This window comes from Pseudonaja textilis, chromosome 4 (assembly GCF_049901715.1).
Source record: "Pseudonaja textilis isolate UNSWEBS1 chromosome 4, rPseTex1.2, whole genome shotgun sequence".
Taxonomy (NCBI): Eukaryota; Metazoa; Chordata; class Lepidosauria; order Squamata; family Elapidae; genus Pseudonaja; species Pseudonaja textilis.
Window position 1 is genome coordinate 57195212 of NC_141993.1, and position 22860 is coordinate 57218071.

Here is a 22860-nt window from a genome sequence, read left to right on the forward strand (position 1 = left end):
TACTTTCCAAAGTACCCAATATTGGGTACTTTTTGATACAGACCTACAAAGGATCCTATAATGTCTGTTCTAACAAGAGAGTACTTCTTCAATAGTCTCACCCAACTTTGGCTGGCCCTAGGATGAACCATGCACTAGTGCAGTCATATGAGAGAAAAAACACCAATCCTCGCAATCAGTTTCTCACCCAATCCTGTTCTGGGTGAAAAGGTTGTCTCTCATCAAAGCAGGTTTGAGAATGTAGATTCTGTTCAACCACCTCTGTGTTGTCAAGTACCTTTCTCACAATATTTCCCAGTGAAGCCTCGGGGACAGTCACAGGTGTAGGAGTCTTCGTGAGCATCACAAGATCCACCGTTCAGGCAGGGCTCTGAGTCACATGGAGAGGGTGGCTCAGCTGCAAAAGCAGACATGGCCTCACATGGGATGATGCTAAATGAAAAACCCACCTGCCCCATGGAGACGAGCTCAATTAAATGACATGTAAAAATAGGACACATCTCTTTGAATCCAGATGCCCAGGGGTATTCTAGGCCAGGAGTATCAAACTGGTGGCCCATGGGCTGGATGCGTGCATGCCATGCCTACCCCATGAAAGGGGAAAAACATCACAAAACATCACATGACAGCAATGTGATGTGGCGAGTTTGACATCCGTGTTCCAGGCCTTGCATCCTGGAATCCTGGGATTGCAGACATAGTGGTGGGGTTCAACTGGTATTACTATCAGTTCGGTGACTATGTTTTAAGTGGGCGCTTTGCGTTCACGTGTGCCAGACACGCACGTGTAAAAAACCCTTAAGCTGTGCCGCCCAGACAGCTGAAAAGCACTGCGGGCAGGTGCGTAGCGTTTGAAAAGCCTCCTTTTTCCTGCTTTTTCAACCTCAGCTGTGCTGCACAAAGCAGCTGAGGCTGAAAAAGCAGGAAATAAAGGACAGGTAAGAGCCCAGGTGGGTGGGTGGGCCGAACAGCATCAAACACAGAACCGGTTCAGTGTCTGCTGCTCTTCAGAGCTACCAGTTCTATAGAGCCGGGCAGAACCGATAGCATCCCACTCTCGGGAATGACATCATCTTAAATATACACAGGGTAAAGATAGAGGCGTGGTTGGAGATTTTGCAATATTCTAAAGAGTGATGGGTAACTCTTTTTCCCATACTGCATGGCTGAGAAAAAAAGCACCCTATTCTCTGATGTTAATGTTCATTTTAAAGGAACTGATGCCAAGAAAGTATCAATTTCAAAGGAAGATCGTTTTTTGAAAGATATAGCAGGCTCTCCTTCCTACTATTCACAAACCCCAAACTTAACTGCCCACTTGATATTCTCACCAATTTCACACCATTTACAAGAGAAAGTATAATTTGCATGAGCAGCATAAACAACAAAGACGGTGCAAGTCATTTGCACATTATTTTCCCACACTACCATGTCACTTGCATGTTCCTTATAAATTACATTGCATTTCTCAAGATTGCTTTTCTCCTTCCTTCATTTTTAAACCTATCCCTTAACCTTCACTAACCAGGTTAACTCTTGATTGGCATCATTATATGACATACTCCTCTCTTCCCAATCATGTTTCTTATAATTAGGACACACTCTAATCCTCTGAACCTTTTTTTTTACTTACTGTGATTAGTGCCATAATCAGTATGGCACACACAAAGGTAACTGCCACCATACTCCATACAATAACCCCCATCAGGGCACTGGGTGTTCATATTGCAAGGTGTAGTAGTCACTTCTGCAATAGATCAAAGGCATATATAGGGTGATTTCCTATTACACAGCTGAGCACACTACAGATGAGCTTTATAATGATGAGAAATGTCACTCATTAAACTCAGCAGGATCAATTATCCACCTCAAGGAAAATTATCTACTTTACTTACAAAGCAAGGATATATAGGACACACAAGAGAAGAAACAATGCTGCATGGCATAAAATTGTCTTCACTAGACTAACCCTTCAGCTTGGTCACATTATCAGTCACTGGCTTGATATGATCTGTAGTTCAAAAAAACTGGGGTTTTTTAGCTATAGATACGGATTCAGATCATTACTCATGGCCAACACAAATCTGGACTGTTATCTTGGTTCTTGGTGCTTTCAGTGATCATATGCCAGGGAGCGGCTCTGAAAGAATCAAAACATTGGTTGGGCAGTTATGTAAAAACAGTTATTTTGCCCATGTTCACAAATGGAAATGTCAGTCAGAAGTTTAGGCAAGACAGCTGAGGTGGGATCAACATGAAATCATCTCAGATCACTAACAAAGGCAAACAATAAGCATTTAAATGTGCAACTAGTACAGTATCTTTTATGCCCAGAGCAGTCTTGTTTGAGTGGAGATGTATTGAAGAGCTATAGGAACTGATCCTACTTCAACAATGAAGAAAATTAGGTAACCTTGAACTAGGCAATCCATAATGAAATCCACTATGGATATATAGATAAAATAGGAGTTTGAATGAGTAGAGAAATCATGCATGCTACCTTCTTCATAGGAAGTTAAGAAAAATGTAATTAATCACAAAGTTAGATAATGTCAGGACATCCTGAGGGACAAATCTTCCAACCCAACTGACATGGTGGTTGTTGCAGATAAATTAGGAAGCAGAAGTATTAGCTATGTTCGCCACCTTGAATATGTGTGTATATTTGTATAACATGCCATTGATGCGATACGATTGCATCGTATTACACTCTAGGAATTTCTAGGGAGGTAATCTTTCACAACACAAAAAATAGAATCCGATAACAGCTTAAAGACTAACCAGATGATTATCATGTAACATTTTATGATTCAGAGCTGATCCATAAAAATTTACACAGAAGTAAATGTGTTATACTTTAAGGTACCACAGTATACCCTGTCACCTTATCACACCTGCAGCAAGAATCTAAAGATAATAAAATGTTTGCATAAATCAGAAAACTTTCTCTTACCAAATTCACAGAGAAGCCCAAAATATCCAGGTGGGCAATGGCAAACAGTGATATTTCCATCCAGGCACTTTCCTCCATTCCGACACTCACAGTCATCTGAGACTTCTGCAAAAATTTGAGGGAGGGAGGAAGAATATTGAGGAGGACAAGTTAGACTCATCTGAGCCAGCAAATCTGAGGCCTTCATTAATCTACTTCCAGTAACCAAAGTAGGATGATACAGCCTGCCGCAAGGAAATATCAGAATTAGAGCTTGTTATGTATCCTGAAGAACTTTTACTTCCTTTTCTTGTAACATTGGTTATTTTTCTTTAATTAAGATCCAAGCAATGGCAAATTACAAACCAGCTGTGCTCCCCACAGGAGTAATCACACTTCACCTATTAAATACTCCCTTGTGGTGGGATCTGTCCCTGGTTCAACAACTCTAATGAATCTTATTGCTTTTTCTTTTTCTTTAATGGTACAGCAGACGCTGCCTATTCTCTTCCTAGAAGACGGTATGAGCCAGGAATTAGTGCCTGTAGGCTATAGAGTGGGAAAGGCATAGTGAAGATAAATGAGGTCAACAGGAGACAGAGTGGGAGCATGAAAGAAACTAGTTCTCCAGAAACTGGAGAAAAAAATGGCCTGGATAATAGGCATTAAAATAAGAATTAGCAACACATGATGGGAGCTGATTCTATTCTCTGTGTAATAAGGACAGGTAGCCCTATGTAGTGTTGAAAGCCCTTATTTTACATCAGCCAGAGTTCCCTCCAACTGTACCACCAATTTTAATATCGCCGTTGCTGAGAATCAGTGATACAATCTCCTAACATTTTTAGGAAGAAATACCAGTGGCAGTGAAAGTGTAAAGCTTAAAGCAGACTTTATATAGTTTTTTTAAAAAATCTCAAATTCCTTTCAAATACAACTTCAGTGAAATGTTAAAATCCTGCTTATAATCTTTTACTGCAGCCCTGTCTCTTGTATATGAGCCTTGGTTACTAAAAATTGATAGAGTTTTTTTTGAATCAACATTTCTCAATCTGAGCAATCTTTTACGACTTGTGGACTTTAAGTCCCAGAACTCTCCAAACAGGATGCTGACTGAGGAATTCTGGGAATTAAAGTACAGTCTTAGTCACTTAGACTAAGAAACACTGCTCTAAATGATAGCAATATACTAAACATACAAAGATCAAAGTTACTACTGGTTTTATGTTGTGCTAACATTTGGCTTTTAATCCCCAATTTGAAATGATTAAAATCCCAAATCTGCTTTTGAAATAAATTTGACATCAGAAAAACATTACAAACTGTTTATTGTGAAAATTCTGACAGCAGAGTTCAAGAAAGGAGATATGATGGCCATGACACACACACTTAAAATAGTAGCTACTGCACCATACATCTGAAGTTGTGTCACTATCTCCCATGTCATGAGTACCACCATATGCAAATGGCGACATCAATTCTACTATTAGTTTGCTAGCTGTGCCAATGTTTTCCTTTGCAAGTTCCTGACAGGATCTTATCATTACTACCAGTGGTGGAATTCAAAGTTTTTTACTACCAGTTCTGTGGGCGTGGCTTATTTGGTGGGTGTGGCTTGGTCATGTAACTGGATGGGTGTGGTTTAGTGGTCATGTGACTGGGTGGGCGTGGCCAACTCAATGTCACTCATATCAAGGGGTGCCTCACCTGGTCCCTCCCCTCCCAGCCATTCCTTGTCACCCAGCCTCAACTTATCTATAGTTCTGTAAAAATGTTGTTCACCTTTTTTGACTTTATTATCTGCATACTATAGATGTACTTTCATGGACCACTGAAAAGAGGAAATGGCTCACATGCTTTACTCAAGAGTGTGATAGGCAACAGGCTTTTAAGGGGCTGCCACAAAGAAAGGGGGACAATGTATTTTCCAAAGAAGCAGAATGTAAACAAGAAGCAATGGATGGAAACTAAACAGAGAGAGAGAGAGAGAGAGAGAGAGAGAGAGAGAGAGAGAGAGAGAGAGAGAGAGAGAGAAGAGAGAGAGAGAGAGAGAGAGAGAGAGAGAGAGAACTTAACAGACAAGCATTTTGGAAGCAGGTCCTTTAAATTTCTCCAAGGTTGGAGTGTATTCCCCCCCCCCACAATCAGACCGCACTCCTTCTCATTCCAGACACTTTAACTCACACAGGGAAAGCGATACTTGCAGTGTCCATGCCTTTCTTCCTTTCCCCCAGGGAGAAAGAGGATGTGGGGAACGGAAAGCTAGGAGAGCGATCGCAAGTGAGCGACCGGGCGACTGGGTTGGGGGCATGGCCAGCCAGGGGTTGCCACTGGTTCAGCAATCCACACCAAATAACCACTACCGGTTCACCTGAGTAGGTGCGAACTGGTTGAATACCACCTCTGATTGCTACTGATAAATCTAAAACAACTGGGAATTTAATGTGGTTGGAGACAATATTAGTAGTAATTTTTCCAGAGCTAACCTGCACAAATGCAATCACTGAAAAAGAAAACAAATGAAAACAAATTGGTTTTCTGCAAACTACCCACCCAGACTGCAGAGTTCCACTGCTAATTTGGAAATAAATATATACAGGCATGAAGCTCAAGGAGAGCACAAACATTTTGTTTTCTGTGTTTGACTCCAATACTTACTATCTCTGCAGTCAGTGCCTGCGTATCCTTCTGCACATTCACAAACATAACCTTGACTGCTTTCAAGACATGTGCCATCATTCTGGCATGGATTGGAGCTGCAGGCATTAGACATTCTAGGGCCACCTAAAAAACATCAGTGAAGTACTCATGAACGTACTCATTTCTGTAGCACAAAAAAGAATATTAGAACATCTTCTCAGTATCAAATACAGAATCTGGTCTTTATCTATAAAGCCCTACATGACATTTGGCCTGATTACTTTTGGGACACCTATCTCTCATAGTATCCACCCAACCAATCCTATCTCGCAGGGTTGATGTGCTTCATCTTCTTTCAATTAAACAATGCCATCTATCAGGACTGTTATACACCTTACATGGTTGTATTTTGTGAGATGGATGGCTATATAAATTAAATAAACAAATTTGATAACTAAATATAAACGCTCTGCTTCATCACCTGACTCCTTGAGATCCAGATAACCTCCACCCTGCTGGTATTTTGGACAATCTTGAAGACATTGCTCTTCACCTAGGCCTTTGGCAAGAGCGATTGGGGTTCCCTTCAAGGCAATGTGGGTTTGTTTGGTTGTTGCCTGGTTTCTGCCATATTTTCTTCTTTGTTTTTATTACTGTGCTATTTTATTGTTCTATATATATTTATCTGGGAACCATTCAGTAGGATTGTATAAAAAATTATTTAATTAAATACACTTCCTTCTCTTGATATTCTATAGGGAGGACACATGAGAGGTAAACACAGATGACTTTAGATAATCTAGCATCCCCAAAATGTAGGCTCTCAAGTTAAGAGGCAGTTCCTGTATGTCCAGTTTTACATATCAATACTTTTTACCACTGCATAGATATTAGGAGGACCTACATGCGTGTAAAAAGTCTGGTCACTTGTGGGCAATGCTTTACTAAGGATAAGATAATGGAATGGAAAGTTCTGCCCAAGAAGCTGATTCTACCTTCTTAACAGGGCCTACCTCAAATAATTTGGACAGAAGGCTAAAAATATCTGAAATTAATCTACTTTGATACCAATATTTCTTTTCACAAAGCTGATCAACAGAATGCAGATAAGTCCTTGACATGTAAGCGCAATTGTGACCAGAAAGGTCATAATTAAGCAGCATGGCCTTTGAGGCATCACATGATAGCGCCCAATTTTAAGACCTTTTTTTTGATATGATGGTTAAGTGAATCACCATGATTTGTGGCCCTCTCTGCCAGCTTTCCTATTTATTTTGTTTATTAGAAATAAGATGGGAAGGTTATTACAAACATGTGACTACAAGATGCTGCAACTATTGTACTATAAATGTGAGCTAGTTGCCAAACATTAAAGCATAATCATATGTTCATGTGGATGGTGCAATTGTTGTAACTTTGGGGATGGGTCATAAGTCATTTTTTGCTGTCATAACTTTGAACCATTGTTAAAAAGTGGTTGTTAAGTCAAGAACTACCTGTAATTGTTAAATGGATTTTGAGGTGTGATTTGTGAATCAATTGCCGCAATGATTTTTTAAATTATTGCTCTATTAATACAGAACTTCCTTGGATTCTACCTTTTTTAGTTGTGGTTGGCGGGGGGAAAAATAAGACCTTTTCAGATTTCTAATACTAATATTATTAAAGATTTTATAACAATAAAACTAATAAAAAGAAAAAAAATCAACAAAAAATAGAGAATATAGAAAGAAAAAATAAAAAATAAAAACAAAGTAAAAATAAATATAAAGAAGTGACTTCCCCTTTCATCACAAAGTAAACAATTTTAATAACTTCCTTTCTTCTCTTAAAATGCAACAGATGATCACTTTTCCATATATCCAAGCTTTATTCATAAAAAATACATTAAAAGCCATCATTTCAGTCCTAATGTCACCATATATCCATTAAGTCTTACCAGAGATAAAACATATCTATTTTAATCTTGATTAAATAAACCAATGTTATATTCTTTCCTTTTATATTTAATTAACCATCTTCTTCTTTAATCCCTTCAAAATGCCCTAGAACTTTCTTTTCATTTTTGTCCCTTCTCACAAAATTCTTTAAAGCTTTAACAAGCCTATTTTGTAAATACTATTTACTGTAAATGTATTTATCCAGATTACGCTCTTGTTATTTATATAACCCTTTTCATTATTACGGCATTAACTGGTTTCTTTTGCAACATTTTTTTTCCATGTCCTTCTTATAGCATATCATTTTTAATTCATTTTTAAATCAGTGTCAATCATGTCAGGTAATACTTGTTCCTCTTCCATAGCATCTTTTCAACACAGTCTATCTACAGAGGCAGATACTCTTAAAATTAACTTCTGAGTCCATTCTTCAAAAATAATCTTCAATATGCCCAATGTTAAAATAGTTCAAAGAGAGTTATGAACATCAGGAGTAAAATGCAATAAGCATACATAGGGAGACTCCTTCACAAAACACATACAGTAAAATGGCATTGAGCTCTTAAAATACTCGCTTTGTACTGGTAAGACTACTTCAAAGCTTCATTAAAAACTAGGAGCTTGGGGTAAGGGCAATGAATTGTTTTATGCAAGGTTTAAGTATGGTGACTAGTTCATTCTAAGCATGGATCCAAGCAAGTAGGTCTGGAGCGTGATTACTCATGCCGCTAATCACTTAATCCGAGTCATCTTGCCCCTCTGGTCAAAACAAGCTCCCTATCCTTGAGCTGTAACAGTTTAATGAATAAGTAGTAGCTGGATAGCAATAGCAATAGCACTTAGACTTATATATCACTTCACAGTGCTTTACAGCTCTCTCTAAGTGGTTTACAGAATCAGCCTCTTGCCCCCAATGATCTGGGTCTTCATCCTACCAACCTTGGAAGGATGGAAGGCTGAGTCCATCTTGAGCCAAAGAGACCCAAACTGCCAAACTACTGGTAGCCAGTGATCAGCAGAAGTAGCCTGCAGTAATGCATTCTAACCACTGCGCCACCATGGATGAGGAAACACAATTGCCATTTCCTAAAAGTAAACTAAAGAAGAAGCTGAACAATATGAATGTCAAACATTACCAGTCGCTGGATTAAAAAAATTATTGAAGACCATTCCACGTGATCAGGGTGTACAGGGGGTTGAACTACACATTTTTCCCTTTAGAGAAAACAGACAAATATACTCACCATATTGGCAATTGTTCCCATAGTAGCCTGGTGAGCATGTGCAGACATAGCGCCCTGGGCGAATATAGTTGCACATCTGCCGATTCCTGCAGTTCCTGCCCTCACAGATTGAAGGATCTAGAATGAAGAAGAAGGAGCCTCAGTATAGATCAATGAAGCTGAATAATTGAAGATAACACATACATTATGGCTCTAAGCCAAGGGCCTGAAAGTAGCAAAGAAAGAGAAAAAAAATAAAGATTAGCTTTGTAGGAAGAAGGATGCCATCACACAGTTATAAAATCAGGCACCTATTTCACAATGCTGTCCAGTAAAAGGTGTTGCACAGGAACAAGTATAGTTGTTGACAAGATCCATACATTGCCCACCATTCAGACATGGGCTCGACTCACATTCATTTATTTCTGCAGAGAAAAGAAAGAACAAAAATATTAAGTCTAAAATGAAGTTATAGTGTTCATTTTGTATAAAACTTATAGTGCTCAAGCACTATGAGATCTGTTATTCATAAATAGGGAATTAACTGATTAAATAAACAGAAATACTTATTAACATAGAACAGAAGCAAACAATGCAATTGCTATCAGATCAGCAAGAGATTAAACGGTGATTACATTAAATACACATGCTTATTTTTGGCTCACCTATTTCACAATCTTCTCCAGTATAACCTGGCTGACAAAGGCAGACAGCGGTTGTGTTTGTTATTTGGCATTCCCCACCATTCTGGCAGTCTTTGGTTTTACAGGGAGACTCCTCTATTATATTTCAACAACAACAACAACAAAAGGAAAATTAAATTATGACGTTATTTTTTTTCTCTGACAAAACCATACAGGGTATAGAATCTCTCAGCTTCTGAATTTGCACACAGTCCAGCTATTGAAGTTAGGATTGTTTCTTGTTTAATGGAAGAGAAGTAGGTTGTAATGAAAATTATAGGGAAGGAAAATGTGGGAAGTTTCATGATAGCCATACCCATCTGTCTTATCTGCAGCACATCATGCTTCATCTCTTTGATCATTCTAGCTGGGCATTCTGAGAAGTGTAATCCAACACCTCTAGAGATACCCTGTCAGTAAAGCGCATTCTTTCCTAAAATTAAAGTAACTGCCACAAACAAGTTCTGCTATGAGTTTGTCTTGGTTATGTGTCTATCTAATCTGCTTTCAAGCAAAACCTCAGGGCAGCTAAAAAAATGAAAGCACAATACAAAAAATTAAATGCTAAATACTGTTAATAGTAAAATCATAATCACATTTTCTCCTTAGATTTGTTATTGGCTTGTGTCTTTGCTCTTACACAATATTTCTCACCAATTTCACATGTAGCTCCTTTAAATCCTGGTGGACACCAACAGCTGAAGCTGTTGATGCCACTGATACAAGATGCTTTATTATGACATGGATTGGAAGCACACTCATCCACATCTGGAAGAGAAAATGAGAGGTGCTATGGATTAGGATTTACTCAGATACTTAATTCCTCTTCCCCCAGGGAGAAAAAAATAATCTTTAAGATCTATAGATTTAGATTATCTAAAATAAAACAAGTTGCTGTATAAGGTCTAATTTGTGCCTGAAATAGTACAGTTGCTCCATACAATTGTGCACCGCAGACAAGTAGGACTCACCAATTTGGCATTGTTTTCCAGTGAAACCAGCCAGACAAGAACAAGTGTATGAAGGGTTCCCTGTGATGCAGTCCTCAATACATTTTCCTCCATTCAAGCAAGGACGAAGTGTCAGACACACTGAAGCTGCATGAAGAAATAAACCCATTATTCAATAGCTGGAAGCATGCCCAGAGAGATGTTAGATGATGCTAAACAGGATTTTTTTTGGGTGGGAGAGGTTGTACTTGTGCCATTTCACCAATATGACCTACATTCTTGTCACTCTGAGGCAGATTAGTCAGTTGTGAGTAGGATCCCTGGATAATTCATGGCTCTCATATAAGGCAGGGGTGTCAACTCTGTTAGAGGCACCAAAATAATCCAGGTGATATAAGGTTTCCTGTTGGAGCCAGGGTTTGGACTAGATGATCTCCAAGATCCCTTCTTAACCCTGCTATTCTATGATTCTACGTGGCAACTGAGGTATTAGACTAATCTAAGTTCCTTAGTTCTTTTAGGTGATTTTCTGTAACAAACTTAGATCAACAATGTGCAGAAGTTCACATTTGTTTCAAAATCACACAATGTAATGTACTCATCATCCACATCTAAATTGGATTGAAATGTACAATAAATATATTACTTAAAAATAAGTTTAAATAAAGAAAGTTGGTTTTCTTTGCTTTAGTTGTCCATTGCCAATACTTTTATTGATCTATGTAGGAATTTTACAATCTTTTTGAAAATCTAATAACATTAATATCCTCAATAGATCAATATTCAGCCTTTTATTAAGTGAACTTTTAGTAATCCTATTTAATCATTTTTACAGAAAAATATTTTTGATCGATTCTATAATCTTCATGGCATCTCTTTGCCTTTTGTTATATTGTAATACTTTTATGACAATCCCAAGAGTTAAGAATTACATCAATAACAAAAAAATTCCCATTATTAAAGAATTTGCCAACATTATTAATATTTTAACAGAATTATGTGTTCAAGGAAATAAAACAGGCAGAGAAAACAGCTACTAAATCTCTAAAATTGTTACATTGGAAATCAGGGAGCGGGAGAAGAAAGAAGGAACAATAGCTTGGACAGATATGCAGAGATGCATATCTCAAAGATGAAGAGATAAATTTAAATTAAGAATAAAGAGTTAGAAGAGCAGTCATTTAACTCTAAGAAGCCAAAGATTGGGAAAATCTGAATACATGTTTTTATCTGGAAAACCATTCAGACCCTGCAAAACTGATGGGTCACAGATTGTGGGAAGTTTCAGTTTTTGAACAAATCCTCAGCATTACAGGAGAATAATATCTGGCATGATGGATAGCTTTTAGTGATGGTTTTAGCCAACCCCTGGGGGATATGGATATCACGTCCCATATGGATTTGCAAACATATCTACTAGTGACCTCAGAGCCTCACGCATTAAACATTTTGCAACTAAACCTGGGATAGAATCTAATGTATCCATTTGGATATTACACTGGGATCGCAACTTCCAGAATTCCAGCTATTAAGCTTGCAGAATAATCTGGGAACTGCAATCTTATCAGATTTGGGACATCAGATTGGAGAAAACTGGTATATACCTGGGATCAAGTCCTATCAGACATGATTGAATTAATTTAGAAAACATTATGGATTTATGCTTAATTTACAGTTTAAGAATCTTTGATCTTTTTCTAAGCCAACCACTTTGACACGTAAAAACTAATGAGAAGACTTGAGTTCCATCATGAACCTATGTAGATAATTGGGGGCCAATTTCTATCAGCCCAACAGAAGGGGAAAGCACCATAGATGCCATTTTCAGCTCATGGTTGAGATGAATGCCATGATATGAACTGTAACAAGCAGAGTATTAACTAAGAAGAAACTAGCTTTCCCTCATCTTCCAAATAATTCAGTGTTAAAATGAGGGAATCTAGGATTTACTTGAGAATACAGTAAAGATAATCGATGAAATCATCTCTATTTCAGGATCAACATCCTTTCATATAAAGACCTACTTTTTTCAGAGGTATTCTGTTAATCTCTTATTTTTACTTGTTTCATTATCAAGAAATAATTAAGTAGCTCTTAATCAGTCAGAAGAGATCTACAGCCACCAAGGGATTCAGTCTGAGTAGCACAGCCATATCCCCCAAATTTATACCTTGCACAGTTTCAGCATCCGTACATCCCATATCTTGCTAACCATATTTATTATACTGCATTAACATAACAACTCAGTGTTCAGAAGTTTATGTGCCACTCACAACTGTTCCTATTGCATGGCTGCCACCCTTCACAGAACTTTCACAGGGACAAAGAGAAGGGCTGGAAGAATTGGTTTCATTAAATAAACCTAACTGCTGTCCTCTTACTTGTGTTGTTGCAGCCCCCCACTTGCACCTGGGCATCATCGATTCTGAATACCCAGCGCCCGGGGATACCCACATTTGTCGTCATCTCCACGTCGACAATGTCATCAGTGCGGGATCCGGGGATGTTAAAATACCGTTTTCCATCACCAGCATTGAAACCTGCCTAGAAGACAAGGGCAGAGACTGAAACCTCTTGCTGGGGAAAGCAGGGCAGCTGCGGGGAAATGCAAGGGACTTCTCTCTTCCACCATGCCCAGTGCCCTGCAGAGGAATGGACTGCAAGAACATAAGGAAGGGAAGCATCCAATTTCCCTGAATATTGCTTTGTGTTTCTGCTTCCCATCTAAATAGCCACTATGTTGCATAGGAGGCCTTAGCAACCCTCACAACACAACTCCTCTGATCCCTCGGTGGAGATGATAGTTTGTTCTAGAAGTTTTCCTTTGACAAATTCCTTACAAGGAGAAATCTTGTAGTTCAGTGAAAAGTCACACGTTTTGTACATATGGAGCATCCTTTGACTCCACAGATTGGGCTGGGAAGGGCTTTGGTCTAGAATCTTGAAATGCTATTGCTAGTGTTAACAGAACTCAGCAAAAGGGACTAATGAGCTCACTTGACATATGGCAGTTTCACTTGTTCCTAGTTTATCTTCACTTTCTGGACTTCATAACATTCAATTCCCAGGGAATTTAATTCTGATGAAACATGTTGCCTGAACTTAGAGGTTCTTGGTCTTGTCAACGCCTAAACGGGAACCCCATGGAAACCCAGCATATATCAAGTTGACTCCACAGGGGAAAAAGGGGATGTGTGTGTAATAAATGCAGCAAGAATGTAGCTGTTTTCTTGTAAGCCAGGGGTCAGGACTCCCGGGATAAGAACTCTTGACTAGGCAATCATACAGTTGTCAGTTCATAAATGACTAAAACTGGTTCACAATTAGCAAACATAGTTGTGGGCCACCAACATCTGGAGGTTTACTTGCAAGTTTATGCTGAGGCAAAGCATTTCTTCTTCAGGACCATTTATTTGGACCCGTGTTCCAGCTGCTTCAGGACAAACCAGTAGAAAATAAGCAGCGTATATAGTCTAGAAGCCATCTCCTACTGTTTTGAATGTCATCTGTGATTAAAGACTTTGGCTACAACACATGATAACTGTCATCATTAAAAGGAAAAAGGGAGGTGGGAGGGGAAGAGGGAGTTCAGATGCTCTACTTATCCAACTCTTTTCCCAAATGGCTTTTGGCACCAAAAGGCCCCAGCAATCCCCACTCATCCATGACTCACTATCTGGAAAGTGCACAAAACACTGAGCTTATTTTCATCCCCATTCATCTATACAGGGTGAATCCAAGAGAATCTTGGACTCTCTTGCTGCTTTCCACAAAATGAGCACAGCTCTGTTAGCTCAAGCCAAGCAGCAGCCTCTGCCATGCTGAGCTGCGAGGTGCTTCTGCCGGGCCACTCTATCGTGTTGTGAATTACAGCAGCAAATTCTCACAAATTTGGTCAGAAGCCAGTGCCTGGTGAAAAACTTCAACTTCCTCTCTCTCCCGCCTTTGGCTGAGCCAGGGCAGGGTGTTCCTAAAGCACTGTACAGTACCCAAAGCATGTGGTTACTGCTCTGTTTACAATCATAAAAATCTACACTCCTGAATTTCTGGGGCTCAAAATAGATTAATTTCCTATACACCTGCAACTTCCTGCTTACTGGAGATAACTCAGATGACTGCCAGCAGCTGGCCAAGCATAGATCAATTAATGGTAAATCCACACATCCGAACAGCCACCGACTAAAAGAAGAAAGAAAAAAAAACATATAGAATGAAATATAAATGCCAAGAGAAAGTTGTAAGTTGCTGCAGTCATTGCTGGATGACTCTTTTTAAAAAGTTGGTGGCTAATGAAAGGAAGGAACTCAGAAGCACTGGCCAAAATAAAGAGCTACAGTTTCCTTCACTAAAGGTCCTATGTAGTCTTAGCTCTGAAGGGAAGGGAAAAATAAGATTATCATTTAAATTGAGGCTAAGGATTATCTTGGTCATGATGACAATATCAAGACAATAAACATCACCCTCAGCCATCTCCAAGAATGTTTGCTGTGTATTAGAAAGGAGATTTGCTTGAACGTGATCAGGTAATCTACCTGGGCTGCTATCCCTCCCAGGCCTGCTAAATTTCCTCCACTGCTGGCATGCATGCCAGTGGTCCAGGTTATTGATTCATAGTTGAAGATAGTGAAGGAAAGCAGGCCATCAGTGATGAGGGCTATCTGGAAAGTATTTACCTGCAAAGAAAAAAAACACATACAGAGTATTAAGGCAGTAGGCAACATCCAGAAAGTTGCAACATTGGTGAATACTAAAGTAAAACCTTCTCAAGGAGGTCTCAAACAATACTTATTGAGTCTTTCTGAGTCCTGAAGAACTGCTTGGCTGCAAGAGAGGCAGAGTGCTCTGAGGAGCACTGATTCATGGCAAGAATAGTAATAGCACTTATATACCAATTCACAGTGCTTTACCAGCCCTCTCTAAGCGGTTTTACAGAGTCAGCATATTGCCCACAACAATCTGGGTCCTGATTTTACGGACCTCCAAAGGATGGAAGGCTGAGCCAACCAACCTTTGAACTTAATGAATTTTTTATTGTCTTGCTATATTGTGTGTCCTATCTTTTAAAATAGTTTTAATTTGTATTTTTTATTTCTTTCTTTTAACAATGCAATGAGTATTGTATTTTATTCTCTGATCTCTCATACTATAGGAAAGATAGAATGCAGATGTCTGAAATGAAGGAAGATGATTCTCAATCATCCAGGTTATGATTGTCCCATAAAGTGCTTTTGCAAAAAGCAACTGGACTTCCTTAGTTTTTCCCTGATAATGTTTCGCTTCTTGTCCCAGAAGCGTCTTCTGGGATGAGAAGCAAAATGTTTTCAAGGAAAAAAGCCAAGAAAACCCAGTTACCTTTTGGACAAGCACCTTTAGATCTGAAATGAATATTGCTCTGCTGATAAGCCAACAGTTTACTACAATTTCTGTTCTACCCAAGCTTAATCACAATGGGGCAGGGAGGAAGCTCTTTTTATTTTTATTACCTATCAATCAACATTCTGGTCCTGATACTTACTGGAGAAAACAAGTTTCCTCCAAAGAAGGTAACCTTGTTCCAAGTTGCTATGAATACCCACTGAGCTGAGAACTCTGGGAATTCTGGGAAATACTGTGCAATATCCTTAGTGGCTTTCTCCAAAATGGCTTGATCTGTGGTTTCCCGGTAATACACTTGTCCTGAATGCCGGTTATCAACATCAGCCCAGAATGCAGCAACAACACGTCGGTCATTGGAAATGGGGAAAGCCACGGGAGTGAATTGAGATACCTCTTTCAAGAAGGAGATGATTCCATTGTTGTTTACCTGGGCAGAAAAAAGAAGGTACATGTGGTAAAAAAATAAAATATACTCAGGTATGAGAGACTAGGAATAAAGCAAACTCCTTCGCCTTATTTGACCTTGCACCAGAAAGACAGCAGAAACCATGTAACAATCCAGAAAATACACCACAATATAAGTCTCAGTGCTTGTTATAGAAACCATACCTTGAAATTCTCTCAACTATTAAACCAAAAGAAAAAGTTACCGACAAATAGCCAGTGATCTGCTTCTGCTTTCAGATATTCCTCTAACCACACTCCCTGCTTGCCTCTTGCATAATAGGGTTGGAAAGCCATCACCCAAGGATCTAAGAAGGCATGCAGAACAAACCATACCCTGTTCTATTACCGGAGATGGGCCAAGGGAAGGAGGAACAGCTGAGAAAACTGCAGCAGCCACAGTGATTTAAACAAACAAGGTGAAGTTCATTTGGGCCAGTCTCACCTTCAAATGCACTCAAACTTTGCATTTCCTCCCATGATTTAAAGAGGCAGAAAAGTATATTTTGAAGGTGCTCAGAGACAAACTCCGTTTCTGAAGGCAGGTGAGGCTCTTCTCTCAAAGCAGCATTTGCCGGGGTGAACTAAAAGCAGACCCCTGAAATCAAGAGGCAAACCACCTCTCCCATGTAGAAGCAAACACTTTATGGCCAGAGATGATTTGTTCTGACACACTATTTCTTACTATTCTATACAGTTTCATCCTCTTGATACACATTGTAATAGCAAAAGCAGTTTCAGAAACAGAGAAAGACGTTTGAGCTATATTATGGCATTCTACCAATATCACACATAGGATTTCTATGTAAAGGAATTGAAATCTCTCATTCAGAAGTACACATATTCAAAAGTGCACATATAGACTGGGTAAAACCAGGCTCAATAGCAGTGACTGTGAGAGGGATCTTGGAGTCTTAGTGGACAACCAGCTAAATATGAGCCAGCAGTGTGCAGCCGCCACCAAAAAAGCTAATGCATTCCTAAGTTGCATTAACAGAGGGATACAGTCAAGATCAAGGGAAGTACTAATACCACTCTATAAAGCCTTAGTAAGACCACACCTAGAGTACTGCATCCAGTTTTCTGAGATTCTAGAAAAAGTACAGAGAAGAGCAACCAGGATGATTAGGGGACTGGAGGCTAAAACATACAATGAATGGTTGCAGGAACTGGGCTTGACTAGTCTAGTAAAGAGAAGGACCAGGGGAGACATGATAGCGTTCTTCCAATATTTGAGGGGCTGCCACAGGGAGGAAGGGGTCAAGCTATTTTCTAAAGCTCCAGTAGGCCAGACAAGGAATAATGGATGGAAACTGAACAAGGAGAGATTTAACCTGGAAACAAGGAGAAACTTTCTGACAGTGAGGATAATCAACCAATGGAACAGCTTGCCCTCGGAAGTTGTGGGAGCGCCATCAGTTGAGACTTTCAAGAAGAGATTGGACTGCCATTTGTCAGAAATGGTGTAGGGTATCCCACTTGGGCAGGGGGTTGGACTAGATGACCTAGAAGGTTCCTTCCAACTCTGATTATCTGTATCTAAAGACAAAAAATCATCATGAACCCTCAGTGGAAGATACAGTAGTGGAATGGATTGTAATCTGTTTTATGCCATTGTAAAAAGTCTACCAAATGCTATCTTTTTCCTTGAAAACATTCCTTACATGTACAGAAACAGCTTCATAGGGAATAGACTGAAATGCTATCTTACTTTCACACTGAAGTCTTCAGTCAGGCAGAGAGTTGCTGATATAAAGTAGTGTTCAGGTCTATAGAAGTTGAGTGGACAGTCTACACTACGTTATTTTCCAGTGTTCATAACCTGGGTCATATTGGATGGATTTTGCCCATGTTTTAATCCTCTGACTACCATGATTGAATTCTTCCAACAAAAGTGAAGCTTCTTGTTCTTTATCCCTTCTTTACTATGCAAAAATGAAGTAGGACATAAATAATCATTTTCCACCATCTAAGAACCTCGTGCCTTTTAAGAACATTTTTTGGAGGCCATATACACTGAAGTCAAACCTTGATTCTTTGGATCACCATTATGTAGACTTTGGTTACAACGGACAAAAAACCACTTTAGATTTTATTTCCAAACAATGGGCAAAGTTTATTGTGTTCAAAACAATGCAGGAAGCTGATATATTAAATGAGATTCAAATTAAACTACATAACTTGTCTAATTTATTTATTTATTAAACCAATTTATATTATAAACAGCCTGGATGGAAGCTATATGCTATATCAGGGATCCCCAAACTTGGCAACTTTAAGACTTGTGGACTTCACCTCCCAGAATTCTCCAGCCAGCATAGCTGGCTGGAAAAATCTGGGAGTTAAACTCTACAAGTCTTAAAGTTGCCAAGTTTGGAGACTTCTGTGCTATATCAATGACCATTGTGTCATTTGTATCAATCTGCATCATCTGGAAAACTGATATAAATGATGTCAAATATCAATTACAAAATTATACAAATAACATACATTTGGCTACCATGGAGATTCATACATAATACAAACCATTTCTCCACAAATGGTTCATTTAATTGAAGTTTAACTACATACCACACGGTCAACTTCCATGGAAGAAAGAGTGTCATGTAGGCAGGGAGATGTATGTATACACAAACTTAAAAGTCCAACCACAGAGTAACATAAGTAGAACATTTTTCATCTAGCAGCACTAGATAAGATTCTGTGTTGTTAGACTTCTAAGCCTGTTGGAGCTGCTGGCAGCTTGTCTCTGTTTTGTGTAACTTTGGGTAATAGTTAATACATCTACATGAAATGCTGGTTAAGTAGGGATGAAAAAATAAAGCCAAAGATTGCCTATGTCAGTCTAAAGTCATCTCCCTAATGCATCACTCTTAGCTTTAATAGCATTTAGATGTCAAATACCCACCGCAGTACAATTTACAATATTACTAGTTTGGTTTTACTTTGGGTACTGTCTCATATATGGCTGTTTTAGTTAAAGATGTGGTAATTCAAGAATACCATGGTATAAATTTCTTGTTCATCTAATCAATGAAGACTCATTAACAATTACAATGATATTTGTGTGGGGTAAAGGCAAGGTGTTATTCAGTGTACACCGATGTTTTACATTCTCTCATTTTGCTAATGTTACCTTTATAGGATAAAGCAGCTCAAATTAGGCCATTGCACCACCAGGAAGCCCCCTCTGACTCAGTGCCTCTTTCATGTTTAGTGTGTACACAAAGATCAGTCAATTCTCTGGAATTAGAAGAAACCTCAAAACCTCTGAACTCTAGCCTGTGCATCAAATAGCAGGAAAAAATTCTGCTGGGGAAAGAAGCTGAGCCTGTGTGCATAGAAAGAATGTGGTCTGAGATGCAGGTGTGACATTTGTTGGGGGTGGAGGCTGTTTCACTCTGGTAAGCAAACTCAGAAGTCAAAAAATGTTTTGTATGCTCTGCAAAGTGACCAGTCATGTGCTTGCAATCTCAGTAAAACCTGAGAATAGCATCACTGTGAGGTTGAACAGGGCAAAGTAGCAATAGCAACAGCACTTAGACTTATCTATTGCTTTCACAGTGCTTTACAGCCTTCTCTAAGTGGTTTACAGAGTCTGCATATTGCACCCAACAATCTGGGTCCTCATTTTACCCATCTTGGAAGGATGGAAGGCAGAGTCAACCTTGAGCCTGGTGAGATTTGAACTGCTAAATTGCAGGCAGCTGGCAATCAGCAGAAGTAGCCTGCAGTACTGTACACTAACCACTGTGCTACCACAGTAAGGTAGGATCCCATGCCTATGTAGATGTAAAACTGTTAAAGGGCACAGATTAACCAGGCAATATTAGGAGTGTGCACCTTCTACTTTGGAAGATATAGGATTGAAATAGGGAACTCATGTAACTAACAGAACTCATCAGAATCAGTTGCAGCCTTCACACAATCGCCTATTAGCACTGACACTTTCATATGTGTTCAGGGACAGGAGCTCTTAGAATTACTTGAAACACTGTTAAAGAGCCTCTTGGTTGGGAATCTCAGACCTTAGCAAGGCAGTAGACTGAGGAAAAGCGGGGTGCAATAATGAGTTTTGAAGCAAGACAATTGTTTTTTTAGCCACTGCATAGATTTGCGAATATCACATTTATTTGAGATAAAATAAATGATGCACTTATTAAAGGTAGTGCTTGCCATCTGCTGTATTTTTAATTACTTTAAAACATTAAACATACTGCCTAATTAATTAGATACAATCTTTATTTTAAATAATTGGGCTTTTAAAGATCAAACTGTTACTCTAATTGATTAGAGTATGTGACAAATTTGCATATTGTAGGGTTGGTTTTGAATGTGGCATCAGCTAGGACTCCAGGGCAGTAGTGGAGATATGGCTATTGTCATCAGGGAATCCCTTACGGCTTTCAAGGATGCTGATAGTGAGACCCTGTTAATTAAACTGGGCTCTAGGGATCAGTTAGGATTATGGCTGTTGTTACCAACCCTCCATACTGTATAACAAATTTCCTGACTAATCTTGACCTCATTTCTGAGTTGGCACTGGAGTTCTCCATGTTTATAGTCTGGGAGGCTTTAATCTGCTGTTCCGTAGGCATGGGAGTTCATGGCTTTCATGAAAACCATGGGTCTATTCAGGTCATCCAGAACCCAACTTGGTACAGCAGTTACCTGCCAAGTTAGCTCTTCCTGTCAGAGAAGTGGATTGGTCTGCCTCGGGTGACTGATGGACCGGGGGGAGGGGGAGTTTCAAAGGAAATTGGGGTGGGGGTGGGTTGTCCCTGTGATCTGCTGCATAGTCTATTTGAGGCCTTGGTTACTAGTTGGAATTAGTGGGTAGCTGAGGGCTTGGATCAGATCATCTCTGTGTACCCTCTCCCCTCTCATGGATCCAGCCACTCTCTGTGATTTATGGAGAAATTGAGCAAATTGAAAACAGAGGTGTCTAGAACACTGCTGACACTGAACAAAGAACAAACTCAAGAGAACCCTAAGAGCCACTATTAAGGCCTACCTTGTGACTATAAGGGCAGTGAAACCCCAATACTATTCCACCCTTATGTACTACAGACTTTCATCTGTCATCTATTTTGGGTGGGTCGTGTCTTCTTGGGTAAAGGAAGAATGGAGAACATCCTGCAGGGATGTGTGTAGGAATTTGCACAGCATATGATGGATAAAATCAGTTGGATTTGTTCCCTGTTAGATGGTGGTCTTGTTGCAGGTCCAGTGGAGAAGCCTGGGGAGGAGTCTTGCCTGATTATCTAGAAATGGTTTGAACCAGTTGAATCTGAGGAAGATCTTGTGCACAATCAGGAAGTCCTCCTACACTGGTGAATCCTACTCACAGGTGGCAGTCTTGTTCATCAGTTGTACCCATTCCTGGATTGGCAGGCCCTGCTTATAGTCACTCGTGCCCTTGTCACCTCCAAATTGTACTACTGCTTCACCTTTTGGAATATATTCCCCCCCCGCCCCGAATTAGATTGGATTAGTCTTTTTTAACATTTTGGAAGTCCCTCAAGACCTGGTTATGTAAACAGGCCTTCATTGCTTCATGGCTATTCTTATCCTTTTTTGCCGAAGTGTTGTACATTTGTTTTTAAAATATTTTTTTTTAAGTCTGGATTTTTTAAAATGTATTTCTTGTTTTGATATTTGTTAGATTGTTATATGCTTCCAAATGTCATGTTTTGTGAGATAGCCAACTATGCAAATTTGACTAATAGAATTTTGATTAATAAATTTATTCAGAAATGCCAGTGAGCCATGTATTGCTCCAATGGCTTTGGATACTGAGCAATACAATAGATAAAACTATACCTAGGCATATATATATAAACAATAGTTTTCAGTGCGCTAGAATATGGATTTAACTTGATCTGATGAAGGGAAAAAAAGAAGAGAGAGATGTATGAGACAAAACCACATCAACCTAAAAAATCTTGACCCGTGGAAAATAATTGGCATAGGAAAAAACCCAATATAATTTCTGGCATTATTTAAGAACATTAACTGGGCAGATTTAGAACAATACTTATACCTTTATAAAAACATAACAGCCCTATAGGTTTAATCCACTTTCAGACTGGCACTTCAGATTTATAGCTGGAAACAAATTCTACAAGGACCAAGAACCAATGGGCTTTTGTTGCTTATATTAGAGAAAGAAAGAATTAATGGTGGGTAGGAGGGTGGAGGGTGAACAATGGGCAAGTATTTAGCCGAAGGAAGAAGATCCATTTTCAAGGAAAGCAGCGTTTTTTTTGTCCTTATTCCATGTATCATTTATTTATTTAACTGACTGTGTAATGCCTTAATGGTGTCTGGTTTCTTTATTCATTATTGCCCATGGCAGCTATGCCTCTGTACACCTTGGAAACTACATAAAACAGCTTTAATGAAACCACTACAAATGTTTCAGATTATCTATAATCAGACAACACACTTTTAATATCCCAATCAAATAAACTTTTATATATTTGCATATGGAATGTAAATTGTTTATCTCTGGAATACTGCCCAACATGCACCATTAAAGACCTAAAAATAATTTACTACAGAAAAGTTCAATTAAAAAAAAGTTAAACTGAATACATTGCATAGGATTAGTTAAGGATATTTTTGGTTCTACAGACTTGTTAGCACTTTTTTTCATTAATATCCATCCAT

At 39.0% G+C, this 22860-nt stretch overlaps 1 protein-coding gene and 1 long non-coding RNA gene across 5 annotated transcripts in view; one reads left to right on the forward strand and one right to left on the reverse strand.

Annotated features, from left to right (window-relative positions):
• SNED1 (sushi, nidogen and EGF like domains 1) overlaps nt 1-22860 on the reverse strand; it is a 74437-nt gene that overhangs the window by 28605 nt on the left and 22972 nt on the right. For 3 of the 4 annotated variants that reach the window (XM_087933151.1, XM_087933150.1, XM_087933153.1), the window contains exons 2-13: nt 15884-16171; nt 14901-15041; nt 12750-12912; nt 10390-10515; nt 10073-10186; nt 9401-9514; nt 9047-9160; nt 8757-8873; nt 5591-5716; nt 2954-3058; nt 1634-1747; nt 278-397 (exon numbers count right to left, since the gene is read on the reverse strand). In XM_087933151.1, the coding sequence (XP_087789277.1) occupies nt 278-397; nt 1634-1747; nt 2954-3058; nt 5591-5716; nt 8757-8873; nt 9047-9160; nt 9401-9514; nt 10073-10186; nt 10390-10515; nt 12750-12912; nt 14901-15041; nt 15884-16171 (1642 nt within the window). The remainder of the gene's footprint in view (nt 1-277; nt 398-1633; nt 1748-2953; nt 3059-5590; nt 5717-8756; nt 8874-9046; nt 9161-9400; nt 9515-10072; nt 10187-10389; nt 10516-12749; nt 12913-14900; nt 15042-15883; nt 16172-22860) is intronic. The other variant, XM_087933152.1, reaches the window with a different exon arrangement.
• Nucleotides 5112-13899, forward strand: LOC148125847 (uncharacterized). The gene is made up of 2 exons (XR_015743561.1): nt 5112-5208; nt 12764-13899. It is a non-coding gene; the product is annotated as an uncharacterized LOC148125847 (long non-coding RNA).